At 40.0% G+C, this 14274-nt stretch overlaps 1 protein-coding gene across 4 annotated transcripts in view; it reads left to right on the plus strand.

Moving 5' to 3' along the window:
• The window catches only part of LOC117932122 (ATP-dependent DNA helicase Q-like 2), a 49312-nt gene that overhangs the window by 19480 nt on the left and 15558 nt on the right, over positions 1-14274 (plus strand). For all 4 annotated transcript variants that reach the window (XR_004654115.1, XM_034853181.1, XM_034853191.1 and 1 more), the window contains exons 8-13: positions 2191-2279; positions 7484-7520; positions 7596-7629; positions 9246-9298; positions 9371-9448; positions 9537-9602. Coding sequence is in view for 3 of the 4 variants with exons in the window: in XM_034853181.1 (XP_034709072.1) it covers positions 2191-2279; positions 7484-7520; positions 7596-7629; positions 9246-9298; positions 9371-9448; positions 9537-9602 (357 nt within the window). In the remaining variant the exon portion in view is untranslated. The remainder of the gene's footprint in view (positions 1-2190; positions 2280-7483; positions 7521-7595; positions 7630-9245; positions 9299-9370; positions 9449-9536; positions 9603-14274) is intronic.

Consider the following 14274-nt stretch of genomic DNA (forward strand, 5'->3'; position numbering starts at 1 on the left):
GTAGTAAGAGACATCACGGTCAAGAATTCCTCCTTAAGAGAGGCAATCTGACCAATATAAGTAGATAAATCCATGTCTTGTTGTCTGACATTGACAATAGAAGAAGCCACCTTATAAAGACGTTGGATATCATTCGTGTATAGCCTTTTCGCCTGATTCCAAAATTTAAAGCATGTTTTGTAGGCTCGAAGATGATGCAGAATCTTAGGATCAATTGATTGCCATAACACACTACATAACTGTGCATCTATCTTCCTCCATTGTACTTTGTCAACCTCAAGGATATCCGCCTCTTGCGTAACAAGGTGATCCTCATAACCTTGACCCATAAACCAAAGCTCCATAGAGGCAGACCGGGACAAATAATTTTCACTACCAACCAATTTCTCCGAAGTAATCATAGGAGATTCAGATATGACAGAAGAAAAAGGTGAACTTTTAGTAGCCATATCTACTTATCTGGTGAATGAAATACGTTTGGATCGAAGAGAGCCCTAATATGGCTTATCGCGGACTTCCTAAGACACGTGCAGGGCTCGGGGTGGAGAGGAAGTCACCGGAGGTCGTCGGAAAGGCCGTTTAGAGGGCCGACGGAGACAAAAAACCCCAAAAAATGCACTTTTAGGGCTCAGATGACACAAGCGCAGATGGAGGGTGGCTAGACAGCGTCAGGCGAGGCTGGAGGTGGAAGCGCGTGGCCGGAAAATGCCCCACACGCCGGCGCATGAGATTCAGGCCGTCGGAGAAGAGACGCGCGTGGCTGGGATTCTTCCTCCGTTGCTTTGAGAAAAGTTGAAGATCTCCTCCTTGCGCACTTGATGGTATGGTCGGTGTCGGAAAAAGGACTTCGCCGGAAAAGGTTGCGGGAAAATTCGCCTGCGGTGAGAGTTTTCCGGCGGCGGTGAGGGTTGATCGGAAGCTTTAGGAGATGGGAAGGGTGACCGGAATGAAACACGGTCACTGAAAGATTTCCCTGAATGGATTCACGGATAAACCGGAAATAATTAGGGTTTTTTTTTTTTCTCTCCCTAGGCTCTGATACCATGTGAAGAGAGAGAGAGAGAAAAGGGAGAATCCCTAATTATTGTTATTGAAAAACTGTAAAGAATACACATTGGACTTGGGTATATATATACATGCTAGTGGGACCCACAATACAGTAAGGAAAGAAAAGGAAAAGGAAAAGTAAATAACCTAAATAATTATACATTATCTAACAGAGGGGTATCTCTAGTCCTTCTGTACTTCTGATTTGTTATTCACTTTATTCAAAAAGTTTGTTGGAGGTTCTGAAATGTAAAGTGTCATGGATTTTGTCTTTTTGTTTGTTTTCAAAGTTTTAGTATGGAGAATATTTTTAGAAAAATACAAAGAGAAAAGTTTTCCCCCTTCATTTTTGGACAGGAAGATTTCCTTTTTTGCTGGCCAAACTGCAGCTAGATTTTATGGTTGAGCATGGTGGCAGTTTCTGTGACTACCATCTGCTTTGAAATTAATCATCATTTGTTATCTTCTTTGTTCTCTTATAAGAAAGAATTTTGGTTCTGTAATTACATTTTTCTTCATAAAAACACTTGACAATTGATGTGCCATGCTAATCTATTGTCTTCTCCTAGATGACTAGCATTCCCAGGTCCATATGTGAAGACTTGGTTATCCATTGTACTCTTTTTTAATTTATTTATTTTATGTAAGCCCTTCATTTAGTTATAATATGGCTAAGAGTATTCTTGTGAGTTATCATATTCAGACAACACCAAACTACCCAGTACTCACTTGAGTGGTTTTGGTTATGTTCTTCTTTTTAATCTGTTAACTAACACCATTGATTTATTTCCACACTGTTAACAGTTCTCATAACTCTAAAACTGATTTAAAACCATGGAGCTGAAGTTCTCTGTTAGCAGTTCCATTAATCTGTCACTAGACAATGGCAATTTTTTCTTACTGTTAACTGTTCTCATAGTTTTGAAACTGTTTAAAACTCTGGTGCTGAGGTTCTGTTTTAGGTATTGTGGGTTTGCATTACCTTTTAGGTATTTTTTAAATTTACTATACAATGCTTTTGTATTTTCAGCAGAAATATAATATACTCTTTGCACTATTTGTCTTAAACTTTTGTCAGTAGTATCTTATTTTCCAAATTCAAATTACGTTTATGGTTTCTCCTTGGACTGTCAAGAAATGTAGGTCGCAAAGGAATTACGTGAAAGAGGAATTTCAGCTGATTATTACCATGCAGATATGGATGTGAATGCCCGTGAGAGAGTTCATCTTCGGTAAATTCTTTATTTTGATGAAATCCACCATGTGTGTCAATGTGATGTGTGATTCCAATTCCTCTATTTCAAGGAAGTTTATACCGTACATTCCTTGCATTGACTTCAGTGCACATGCATTATTTAAAGAGTGTTAGCAGATTTCGATGTCAGCTTTAAAAAAACTATGTTTTTAGCACACCTCATTTTATATGTTCTACCATAATTATCATTAACATTTTGCCTAGTTCTCTCTTGAATTATGGATTTAGGTAATTTTTCTAAGAGATTAATGGATAAACACTAGAGATGGAACCACCAAAGAAGGATGACAGATCCATAAAAAATCATTAAAAAGTTTAAAGAAGTACAAGTTCCTTCCCAATATTTAGATAATATGACCAAAATCCATGCCCATCCATCTCTACCGATCTTGGGGCCAAAGAAGTCTCTATATGAGCTTCACTTGGTGAGTGTATAAATTGGTTAGCTGTTCTAACCACAAAAACAATGTCGGGCTTGGTATGAGATGAATAAATTAGCTTCCCGACCAATCTTTGATATTGACCTTTTTCAATTGGTATGCTTGTAGTGACTTCTACCAATGCCTATTGGAGTATAATCTTTTAGGAGGTCAAACACATATTCTCTTGTGATAAAAATTATCTCAATTCGTGAACTTGCAACTTTGATTCCGAGAAAGTACTTCAATGTCCCAAGATCCTTGATCTTAATCTCTTTAGCCAGAAGTCGCTTAAAATTTTTTCTACTTCATGCTTATCGTTTCTAGTTAGGATGATATTGTTGAGATAAACTATAAGAATGGTTATCTTGCCATCCTTAGAGTTTCTAAAAAGCATAGTATGGTCACCTTGGCTCTGATAGTACCCACACCTAAGAAGAAATCATGTGAATCTCTCAAATCAAGCTCGAGGTGATTGCTTGAGGCTATAAATGGATTTTTTTAAGCTTGCAAACCTTTTCATTACCACACACATCAAAACCAAGTAGGAGGTCTATCTGCACTTCCTCTAATTCATCATAAAGAAATGCATTTTCATCCAACTAAAGTAGCAGCCATTTTAGATTTGTATTAAGAGATAAAGTACTTTGATTGAATTGATATTTTGCTAAAAGTGAAGTAATCCCGGTTGGGGAGGTGGAAGACATTGAGGTGTTGGCGGTGGAGTTAGGGTGTAAAGTGGGAACCCTTCCTTCTGTTTATTTGGGGCTGCCCTTGGGAGCCAAGCACAAGACCATGGCTATGTGGGATGGGGTTGAAGCAAGAATGAGAAGAAGGCTTGCCTTGTGGAAAAGACAATATTTGTCAAAGGGCGGGAGGATTACCCTCATTAAAAGCACCCTGGCCAGCATGCCTATCTACCAATTGTCTCTTTTTTGCATGCCTAAGCTAGTTGCAAAAAGGCTCGAAAAACTACAAAGGGATTTTCTTTGGGGAGGGGGAAGCACGGAAAGAAAAATCCATCTAATCAAATGGGAGGTGGTGTGTACCCAAAATGAGAGTGGGGGCCTAGGCATTCGGAAAATTGATCTCTTGAATAAGGCCTTGTTGGGTAAATGGATTTGGCGGTTCGCCTTTGAGGAAGATTTCCTTTGGAGGAAGGTGATTGGGGTGAAGCATGGCCAAGTGGGATTTGGTTGGAGAACAAAGGAGGCCCGCGGAACGTTTGGGGTGGGGGTTTGGAGGGATATCTTGAAGGAGTCGTCTTGGTGTTGGGATAATATAGAGTTCAAAGTGGGAAAGTGGACTAAGGTTAGTTTCTGGACTGACCATTGGTGCGGAAATGAGGTGCTGTCCCAAGCTTTTCCCCAGTTGTTTGCTTTGGCGGCCGAAAGGAATGCCTCGGTAAATGAGATGTTGGATTCTAGTCTTGGTCAAGGAGGTTGGAACATAAGACTCTAGAAACTCTAATGATTGGGAGTTGGACGCCTTAGGAGAGCTGTTGCATATGTTGAGGGATTTGAGGATTTCTCTTGAAGAGGACTCAGTGATATGGAAAGGAAGGGGACACAGCCGCTTTCGGATTAGAGATGCCTACAAGTTGTTGACAGGGCCTAATGTCACTACCTTCCTGAAAAAGAGCATTTGGGTGGACAAGGTCCTAACCAAAGTTGTTTTTTTTGTGTGGGAGGCTTCTTGGGAGAAGGTCTTAACTTTGGACAAACTTCAAAGATGGGGCTGGCATCTTCCAAATCGGTGTTTTTTGTGTGGTTGTGAAGAGGAAAATGTAAATCATATTCTTTTACACTGTACAGTTGTAAGGGTTCTTTGGGAGATTGTCTTGGCCTTGTTTGGGGCTAATTGGGTGTTCCCAGAGAAAGTCAAATAGATGTTAGTCAGTTGGAGGGGCCTTTTTGTGGGGAGAAAGAGGAAAAGGATTTGGACTTCCATCCCGTTGTGTATTTTTTGGACGGTTTGGAAGGAGAGAAATAGATTAGCTTTCAGGGGGGGCTCTCTAGCTATTCAGAATCTAAAGAATTCTTTTGTTTGTAACTTGTGGAGTTGGGCTAGGGTGTATATGGGAGAGGAGTCCTCTTCGCTTTTAGGTTTTTTGGAATGACTTGCCGTTCCCTAAGGGGTGGTGAGTGTTGTTTTTGTTCAGGCTGCTATGTATACTTCCTGTATGCTTTGTGGCTTTTTGCCTCGTAATATTTTGTAACCAAGGAAACAGTCTCTTGGTAGTCAATTCCATAGGCTTGTGTGAATTTTTGCTAGAAGCCTTGATTTGCAATTTTTAATTGATCGATCTGTCTTATACTTCGCAATGAAAACCCATTTTTAATAAAGCACAGACAGAATGTTCTCTGGTTTGTGGTGGGCAAAGTCTTATCAGAATCAAGCTAACTTGCCCAGGTCACATGGGTTAAGTGGGATTAGTTCTTATCCCAATTGAAATGAATTCAACCTTAATTGTCAGTTTATTAAAATATACTTCTATTACTTGTATACTGATTAAAATTTTCAAGATAATATTTGAGTAATTTCCATAGAGGTTGTGGTTGGCAATTTTCGGCCTCCCTCAACCTGATATGAGCCTTCCTGGACCTAAATCATTGCTCGCTCATCTCAACTAAATTAATTCACTCTGTTTTGTGAAAGTTGAGACTCAGAAAGTTGGTTTTTTCCCTCCTTAAATATAATTGATACTCTTGCGGGTTAGCAACTATTTTGAAATCATGTAAGGATAAGTAATGATTTATTTTCTTGCACATATTAACTTTGTGGAGTCACTTATTAGGATTAAGGCATGATAGTGCTAAAGGGTGGGTTAAGGCATCGAGAGGATTAAGACAAGGCGACCCGTTATCCCCTTTTTTGTTTACTTTAGTCGCAGATGCACTGAGTAGGATGCTTATGAGAGCTGAGGAAAGAAATATGTTGGAGGGTTTCAAGGTGGGCAGAAATAGAACTAGGGTGTCCCATTTGCAATTTGCTGATGATATCATCTTCTTTTCTAACACAAGGGAGGAAGAGCTGCAGACTCTCAAGAGTCTTTTGTTGGTGTTTGGGCACATTTCTGGGCTCAAGGTCAACCTGGACAAGAGTAGTATTTATGGCATCAATATTGATCAGGCTCATCTTTCAAGATTGGCTGAGATACTTGATTGCAAGGTGTCCGGATGGCCTATACTCTATCTGGGTCTCCCTTTGGGGGGGAACCCTAAGGCGGGTGGCTTTTGGGATCCAGTGATTGAGAGAATCTCAAGTAGATTAGATGGGTGGCAAAAAGCCTACTTATCCTTCGGGGGGAGGATAACTCTTATCCAATCTTGCCTTACCCATTTTCCATGTTACTTCCTTTCCTTATTTAAGATTCCCGTGTTAGTGGCTGCAAAAATCGAGAGGTTGAAAAGGGATTTTTTATGGTCAGGGATTGGGGAAGGCAAAAGAGATCATTTAGTGAGGTGGGATGTTGTGTGCAAACCGAAGGCAATAGGGGGTTTGGGTTTTAGGAATATTTCTTGGAGGAATCTCGCTCTTCTAGGGAAATGGTTGTGGAGATATCCTAGAGAGGGTTCAGCTCTTTGGCATCAGGTCATTTTAAGCATTTATGGTTCACACTCCAATGGTTGGGATGCTAACACTTTAGTCAGATGGTCACATCGCTGTCCTTGGAAGGCTATTGCACAAGTCTTTCAGGAGTTTTCCTTGTTTACTCAGTATGTGGTAGGAAACGGGGAAATAATTCGATTTTGGGAAGATTTGTGGTGGGGGGACCAACCTTTGGGAACCTAATATCTAAGACTATTTAGAGTAGTCGTGGATAAAAACATTCCTATTTCTTCAGTTCTCGGTCTTACTCGTCCTTTCTCTTGGAATTTGAATTTCCGCCGTAACCTGTCAGATTCTGAGATAGAGGACTTAGAAGGCCTCATGCGGGCATTGGACGAATTGCATCTATCACCTTCGGTCCTAGATGCCAGATTCTGGCCATTATCCTCTTCAGGGCTTTTTTTAGTCAAATCCTTTTTTCTAGCATTATCTCAATCTTCTGGATCTCCTCAGGACTTCCCTTCAAAGTTCGTTTGGAATTCTCAAGTTCCTTTCAAAGTGAAGTCCTTTGTCTGGTTAGTGGCACACAAGAAGGTGAGTACTAATGACATGTTACAAGTGAGAAGACCCTACAAAGCCCTTAGTCCTGATATTTGTATTTTGTGCATGAAGCATGGGGAATCAATAGATCATCTTTTTCTTCATTGTTCCTTGACGATTGGGTTGTGGCACAGGTTATTTCAGTTAGCTAAGATGGATTGGGTTCCCCCGAGGAGCATATCTGACATGATGTCCATCAAATTTAAAGGCTTTGGTTCTTCTAAAAGGGGGATAGTTTTGTGGCAAGCTGCGAGCATCGCTCTAATTCGGGTTGTGTGGTGGGAGAGAAAACGCGAGATTTTCGAGGATAAAGCAAGGAATTCAGAGTTTCTTTGGGACTCTATTGTTTTCCTTGCTTCTCTTTGGGCTTTTTGTTCCAAGGCTTTTAAGGGGACTCCCCTTAATGTGATTCAACTTGATTGGATAGCTGTGTGTATTCCATAAGGATTGGTCCTTATAGGGAGTTCGTTTATTTTCTGTGTATTTTCTTGTAATTTAGTTGTCTTTGGCGGGAGGATTTCTCATCCTTCTTCTTGTACTTCTTTTTCTATCAATATATCTTTGTGTCGTTTCCAATAAAAAAAAAAACTTATTAGGTTTTATGACACAGGTGGAGCAATAGCAAGTTGCAGGTCATTGTTGGTACGGTATGTATGGTTGCAGTTACCATTTGTTTATTTGTGTCGACATTAGTTTAATATTCCCAATTTTATGTGTTACAGGTGGCCTTTGGTATGGGAATTAACAAGCCTGATGGTCAGTATCGGATATTACGTGTTCTAAAGTTTCTGATATATTTTTATATGAAATATACTTGATTAAACATCGTACTTCTTCATACTCTTGTCATTTTCCTGCAAAGAATGAACAGTTATTTATTTATTTATTTCAAATGAACAAGATTCTGGATCCCTCGTTATCATTCAATAAATTTTTGCTGAGACCAAGTTTTGATAATTGCGGAATAGTTGTGGAGTCTGCAGCTTCAACATCTAAAGTTTGGGGAAACCTTTTCAGCATTGGTGGGATGAGATTGAGGTTTCTGGTTGGGAGGGCCATAAAATTGTGTAAAAGTTCAAAGCAATCAGATCTTGTGGGCATGGAATAATGATCAGTTGGGAATCCAGGGAAAATGAAAACTTCAGAGCTCAGGGACATTGGAAATATTGATACTATGGGAGGAATGGATCAATTAACTAATAATCTCAGATATATTAGAATAAGCAGGAGACATTACATTTTTATGCATGTTTTTTGCTTGTTTGTACTGTATTGGTCGATAGGGTTATGCCAACTCAACAAGATATTAGACACACCCCCAAATACCCACCCACACGGAAAAGAAAAAAGAAAAAGAAAAAGAAAATAGAAATAGAGTATTATATTTTTTTGATAGGTAAAAATAGAGTATTATATTGCACCGTAGGATTTAATTTATTTCTTCTGTCTAGGTGTCAACTAGGGCAAAGACTAAAACCTATGCAGATCTGCTAGGTTTGTTGAAGAGACACTCCTGATATGGATGCTTCCTCCAGTGAGTTGTGTCAGATTGAATTTTTGTAGGTGCTCCTTTGATAACCCAGGACAGTTCAAAATTGGAGGAACACTCATGGATTATCATGGAACATTAGTGAGAGCATTATGTGAAAATGCTTGAGTGGGTCTGGCCATTGAGGCATGGATATGAGCCTTTGTTGGAAGGGCTAAGGCTAGCTAAAGCTGAGGGTCTTTCCAACCTTCTGAAAGAGGACAATTCTGCAGTAGTCTTATCTTGGGTAAATAAGGAGAGAGACTCATGGAGATTTGATGGGTGGCATCACTTAAAATATGGGGTATTCCTTCTCTTGGATCCCTCGAGCAATTAATCAGGTGATGACTATGTTAGCAAAATGGAAAGCCCTTCAATCAATCTCTTTTGTAGGGGATTTTCTACCCCCTAAGATTTGAGTTCGTAAATGTAGCTACTTTTGGTGCATACCCATTGATATCTAGAGTAAATAGTTTTTCTTGCTTTTGATCAGAGTAATATAGTGGTTGTGTTTGGGGAAAAGGTTCGCATCATTTTTTGTTTTACTTATTTCTTGTTAATAAAATGTTTGTTTCTGATATTAATAATAAAAAAAAAGGAACAAGAAAAAAAAATAAAACAGAGAAATCATATATTATCTTGGGACTGGGTGTTGAAATACTGTGACATTTCTGTTTTACTTGCACATGTACTTGACATCATGCAGTTTACTTTTTTTTTTTTTTTTTCAAATAACATGCTTAATTGTGTGAACTTGCATATGTTATTACTCATGTGGTGAGATATTGAGTCATGCTTGCCTGTCATGTATTTATTATAATTAATAAATAGTGGTTGCTTGTAGTCAGGTTTGTCATCCATCACAGCCTAAGTAAATCAATGGAGACATACTACCAGGTTTCTTCCTCGTCCTACCAATCTTGCTTTTACCTAAGATTTTATTTCCGCATGTAACTTTTCTCACTGCAGGAAAGTGGTCGAGCTGGAAGAGATGGACTCCCTTCTGAATGCCTGCTCTATTTTAGGCCTGGGGATGTACCTAGGCAGGTAAACCTTTCTTTGGTGTTCCATATTTCATACATATATATATACTCTTACTATTTGATGAGTTCTGGATGAAACTTTTTCTGAGCAGAGTTCAATGGTCTTCTATGAGAATTCTGGATTGCAAAATCTCTATGACATAGTACAATATTGTCAGGTATAGTTCTTAATCTTGTGAAGCAAGTCATAAATTGCTGTTTAGAAGAGAATTAAAACTTCCAAGCTTTTTACACTCATGCAATTTTTTTTTTCTGAGAACACTCATACACAATTGGTGTAACCCTTTTTATTTTGGTGGGTGGGTTTCTTCAGGTTTTGTTGATGTGGTGTTGGACTGGAGGCTTGAGCCTCACTATTTGGTTACCTGTGTCAAATGCCCCATTTGGTCTGTAGTACTCTCCAACACCCATTTGTCTGGGGTTTCTTATGCAGCAACATCAAATTTAAGTTCAAGGTTAATGGAATAGACTCCCTCCTCTTCTTTCTTTCCTTCTCGTTGAAAGAAGACTGCCATTTCTTTTCCTTGTTGAACAAATCACCACCCAATCTCTAATGATGTGACCGAGAGGGATGCTTTTAGAGTTTCTTAGGGACCATAACCTGAAAAAAAGTCATGAATCAGACTTTGTCCCAAATGGCCTATTTTATGTCATTCTTATCATAGAAAAATCTTGTATTTCCCTTTAGTCAATGCACATCACCAGAGCACACCACTATAAAGTTTCCTCATAAAACCCCCAAAGAAAATAAACATGTCTGTGACATCATAATGGGGCAACCCACTGGACAATCTGCAATAGAAAATAACATCTACTGTATGGTGTAAATCAAAGGGCAATGCAAAAATAGATGATTAGTTGTCTCTTGGGTCACTGAACAGATCACACACCTACTTGAAATGAGGGCTTTTGTGGGCCTTCTCTTTTAAGAAAAATCATTAATGTTGCCTCCCTAGCTGCTAACTAAGAAAGACCTCTCACTTCAGGGGTCTTGTTGGCTTTTAATTAACTTAGCAGGCTCAAACGACTGAAAGTTGGACATCTTTTGAAAGAGATTGGAAGGACATGGATGTGAATCAACATTTGCTATCTATCTGAACACCAATGTTTTTGGTTGGGATAGACCAGTTACTAATGAAACTTGATTGAAAAGAGAAGGAAAACAATATCCTTAGCTCCATGAAGTCATTCTTTTGTAACCACCCTTTGGGTGGTTCTTCAGTTACCTTTCTAGAAGTTAGTTTAGATTGCCAGTCTAAAGTTCTGCTTAGAATAAGAGCCTTTGCATGAAGTGTTCAGTGTTTTTTTTTCTGGAAACAACAATTGTTAATTGATGGTTATCTCTTTGAAGTGTTTTGGGAACTCTACTAGAGGCAAGACTCTTTGGAAGATCACTTTTCCCACTTTGTTGTGGATTGTGTGGAGAGAAGGGAATGCTAAGATTTTCGAGGATACTTGGAAGATGTCTGAGATAATGTGGGACTTGGTTCATTTCTATGTTTCTTTTTGGGTTTACTGTGCTGACGTTTTTAATCCCTATTCTTTGAGTGTAAGTCAGCTTAGGTGGCTTTTGATATGTACACCCTAGGGTCTATAGGGTGAGGTTCCTAGATGAGCTTCAGGAGATGTTATACTTGTATAGGCTTTTTTGTTCCTTTTGTATAGCCCTCCTTATATAGTGGAGGTTTCTTCAGACCTTTTGATTAGGTTTGTAAATCATGGGGAGGATTTCTCATCCTTCTCATGTTTTTTTTTTTATAAGTAAGAGATTAAGTGCACGAGAGTACACTGGAGGTATACAATGAGCTAGAAAAACAAAAACAAAGAACCAGGGGGAAAACAAAGACAGCTCCCACCCTCAAGAAGGACCCAACGAATCTACACAATCAACTAAGGACAAAGAATTCCCATGAATGTACACCCAAATCCACAAAGCAATATTGTAAAGGAAAGAACTTTTAAGACTTTGATATGACATCCTTCTCATGTTTTTATTCACTTTTAACTAATACATCTGTTGTTTCTGATTAAAAAAAAATTGTTAATTGTGAATTGAAGGTACAAGAAAGATAAGATGTCCTTAAAAGGGAAAAAACCTGAACAGTACACTACAAGAATTACATAAAGTAATCAGTAGCCACAATGTTACATCAAAAGGCCCTAGCAAGGGAAGAAACTCACGGAGACATGAAATGCCCTACAAAAGCCTCTACCAGTGAGACACCTTGGTTAGCCTATTAATCTGCTGTTTGTTTAGCTGAATGAAGAATTCAAGTATTAGAAGAATCTCATCCTCGAGACAGAGCAGTAATTTTGTGCAAGCAGACATCCAGTTCCCAAGGGCCTTGCTTCTCCTATGAGGACCACAAAATAAATTTATCTAAGTTACCTTCCACCGAAAAAAAATCTTTTGATGGACAAATAGAAAGGTTTTATTGATAAGAGCCAATCCAAAAAGAATTTATTGATACCTAGGGACCTGGCTCTGAAGTAATCCTTCCAATAAGACTAGCATCTCTTGTTGAAGGCTAGCCCCACATTAGCAAGGTTGGAGAAAACTCTAACTATTCTGCCAAGTGATTCCCAAAGGCTCCACTGATCCCTACCTGTCTCAGTTTCTCCACCAATTTCCATGAAAATCAAGCTTAGGTAACTGATTGGAGGGGTTTTCACTCTACATGCATCCTTCAACCCTCTGACTTTATGAACAAATGGATTTTCATTCCACCATATTCATGTTCACCATAGTGCCCAGAAAAGTGCAAGACACTGATACCCAAACAGAGGAAAGGAAATATACCACATTCTATAATGATTCTGCAGTTCTCCACCACTCGTCCTCGAAATTCTGATATTCCTCTCAAGCCAAATCACTGAAGAAAAGCAAGTGTAACCACTTACTATGAAACATATCCTCTGAAACTTCCTCCAAAATGCCTAACAGCATTGATCATCACATCTGCTACAATTGATTGGAGGAACCCTAGCAATCTAAGCAAGTCCAAATAACATATGTCATAATCCTAAAGCAATCAGTGAATGAAGGAAAAGCTTGGAGGGACCTAGCAACCTAAGCAAGCCCAAACAAAGATTAGAAACATTTACAATGTGGGCAATACGGTGGCTGTCTTCCTGCATGGTTAACATCCTGACCATTACACTTGTAACCTATACTTGCTTTTAGTAACATAGTATTGTTGTGCATTATGCTGTTTCAGGAGATGCCACGATCATTTACTGATAAAATCCTGTTACCTAGGGATGCCCCACCAAAAACAAACCCCCTCTCCCATATCAGCCTACCTCTTCTCATCTAATTTGATTGTAGCTGTTAGGTTCATCTGCCTTACCCTTAGACCAGAGGAAATCTGAAGTTGTTCTACTCTAGGAGCTACACGAATTGGGATTCTAAGGTGTTGAATATAATGTATTTATAGTGTATAACCTTTCCTTGTTAATATAGGACACATATATGGTAGGACACATGTATGGTAGTTAGGACTCCTAGCCTTGTATATATATATATTTCTCAATTGTAAGTAGATCATTACATTAATGAGAATCAAGCTCTTTCTTCTTTTTCTCTCTCTCAACATGGTATCAGAGCCAAGGAAGAAAACCTAATTCTTTCCTGTTTCCCGTGTCATCAACTCCGGGAAACCTTCCAGTGACCGTGTTTCATTCCGGTCACCTTCCCCATCTCCCAATACTTTCCGGTCATTCGGATCGTCGACAGAAACCACTCACCGCCGACGAACTTTTCCGGTGACGTATTTTTCCGACACCGACCATACCAGAAGGAGCGCCTGGAGGAGATCTCCAACTTTTGTGAAGGCACCGGCACCAAAAGAGCCTCCACGCGCCGTCCACGCGCAATTTTCCGGCCGACGGCTGCATCTCACGCGCCGGCGCGTGAGGCCTTTTCCGGCGACGCGCCTCCTCCTCCAGCTTCGCCTGACGCCGACTAGCCTCCCTACCTCCCTGGTTCTCCCATCCGAGCCCTGCACGTACCTCTTTTGGGGATTTTTGTCTCCGTCGGCCCTCCAAACAGTCTTTCCGGCGAAGCTCCGACTACTTTTTCTCCACTCCAATCCCTGCATGTGCCTTGGGAAGTGTTCTTCTACCTTTCTGGTAGTACCACGCCGCGATCTGAGGCCGTCTCCCTTTTTCGGTGGTGCCATGCCGCAATATGAAGCCGTATTAGGGCTCTCTTCGATCCAAACATACTTCATTCTCCAGATAAGTAGATATGACTATTAAAAATTCCATTTTTTCCGCTGTTATATCTGGATCTCCTATGATTACTTCGGAGAAATTGGTTGGCAGTGACAATTATCTTTCCTGGTCTGCCTCTGTTGAACTTTGGTTTATGGGTCAAGGATATGAGGATCACTTGATTACACAGGAGGCCTCTGTTGAACTTTGGTTCTTGACTGTGATGCCTCTTACTCCTGATGTTGGGGCTCAACAAACACAGTTTGACCAGTTCTTCATGGTTCTTACTCTTATTGGCCTCCGTCCGGATCTTGAGCCTGTCCGCGATCAGATTCTTGGTAGTTCATCAGTTCCGTCCTTGGATGATGTGTTTGCTCGCCTCCTCCGTATCTCCTCCACTCAGACTTTGCCATCTGATAGTACTTCAGATTCTTCTGTGTTAGTTTCTCAAACTAGCTCTCGAGGAGGCCGTAGTGGTACCCGAGGTAGAGGTCAACGTCCTCATTGCACCTATTGCAATAAACTTGGCCACACTCGCGATCGTTGCTATCAGTTACATGGACGACCTCCTCGCACTGCCCATGTGGCCCAGTTCTCTGATTCTCCGCTGCCTCA

Source organism: Vitis riparia, chromosome 2, assembly GCF_004353265.1.
Source record: "Vitis riparia cultivar Riparia Gloire de Montpellier isolate 1030 chromosome 2, EGFV_Vit.rip_1.0, whole genome shotgun sequence".
Taxonomy (NCBI): Eukaryota; Viridiplantae; Streptophyta; class Magnoliopsida; order Vitales; family Vitaceae; genus Vitis; species Vitis riparia.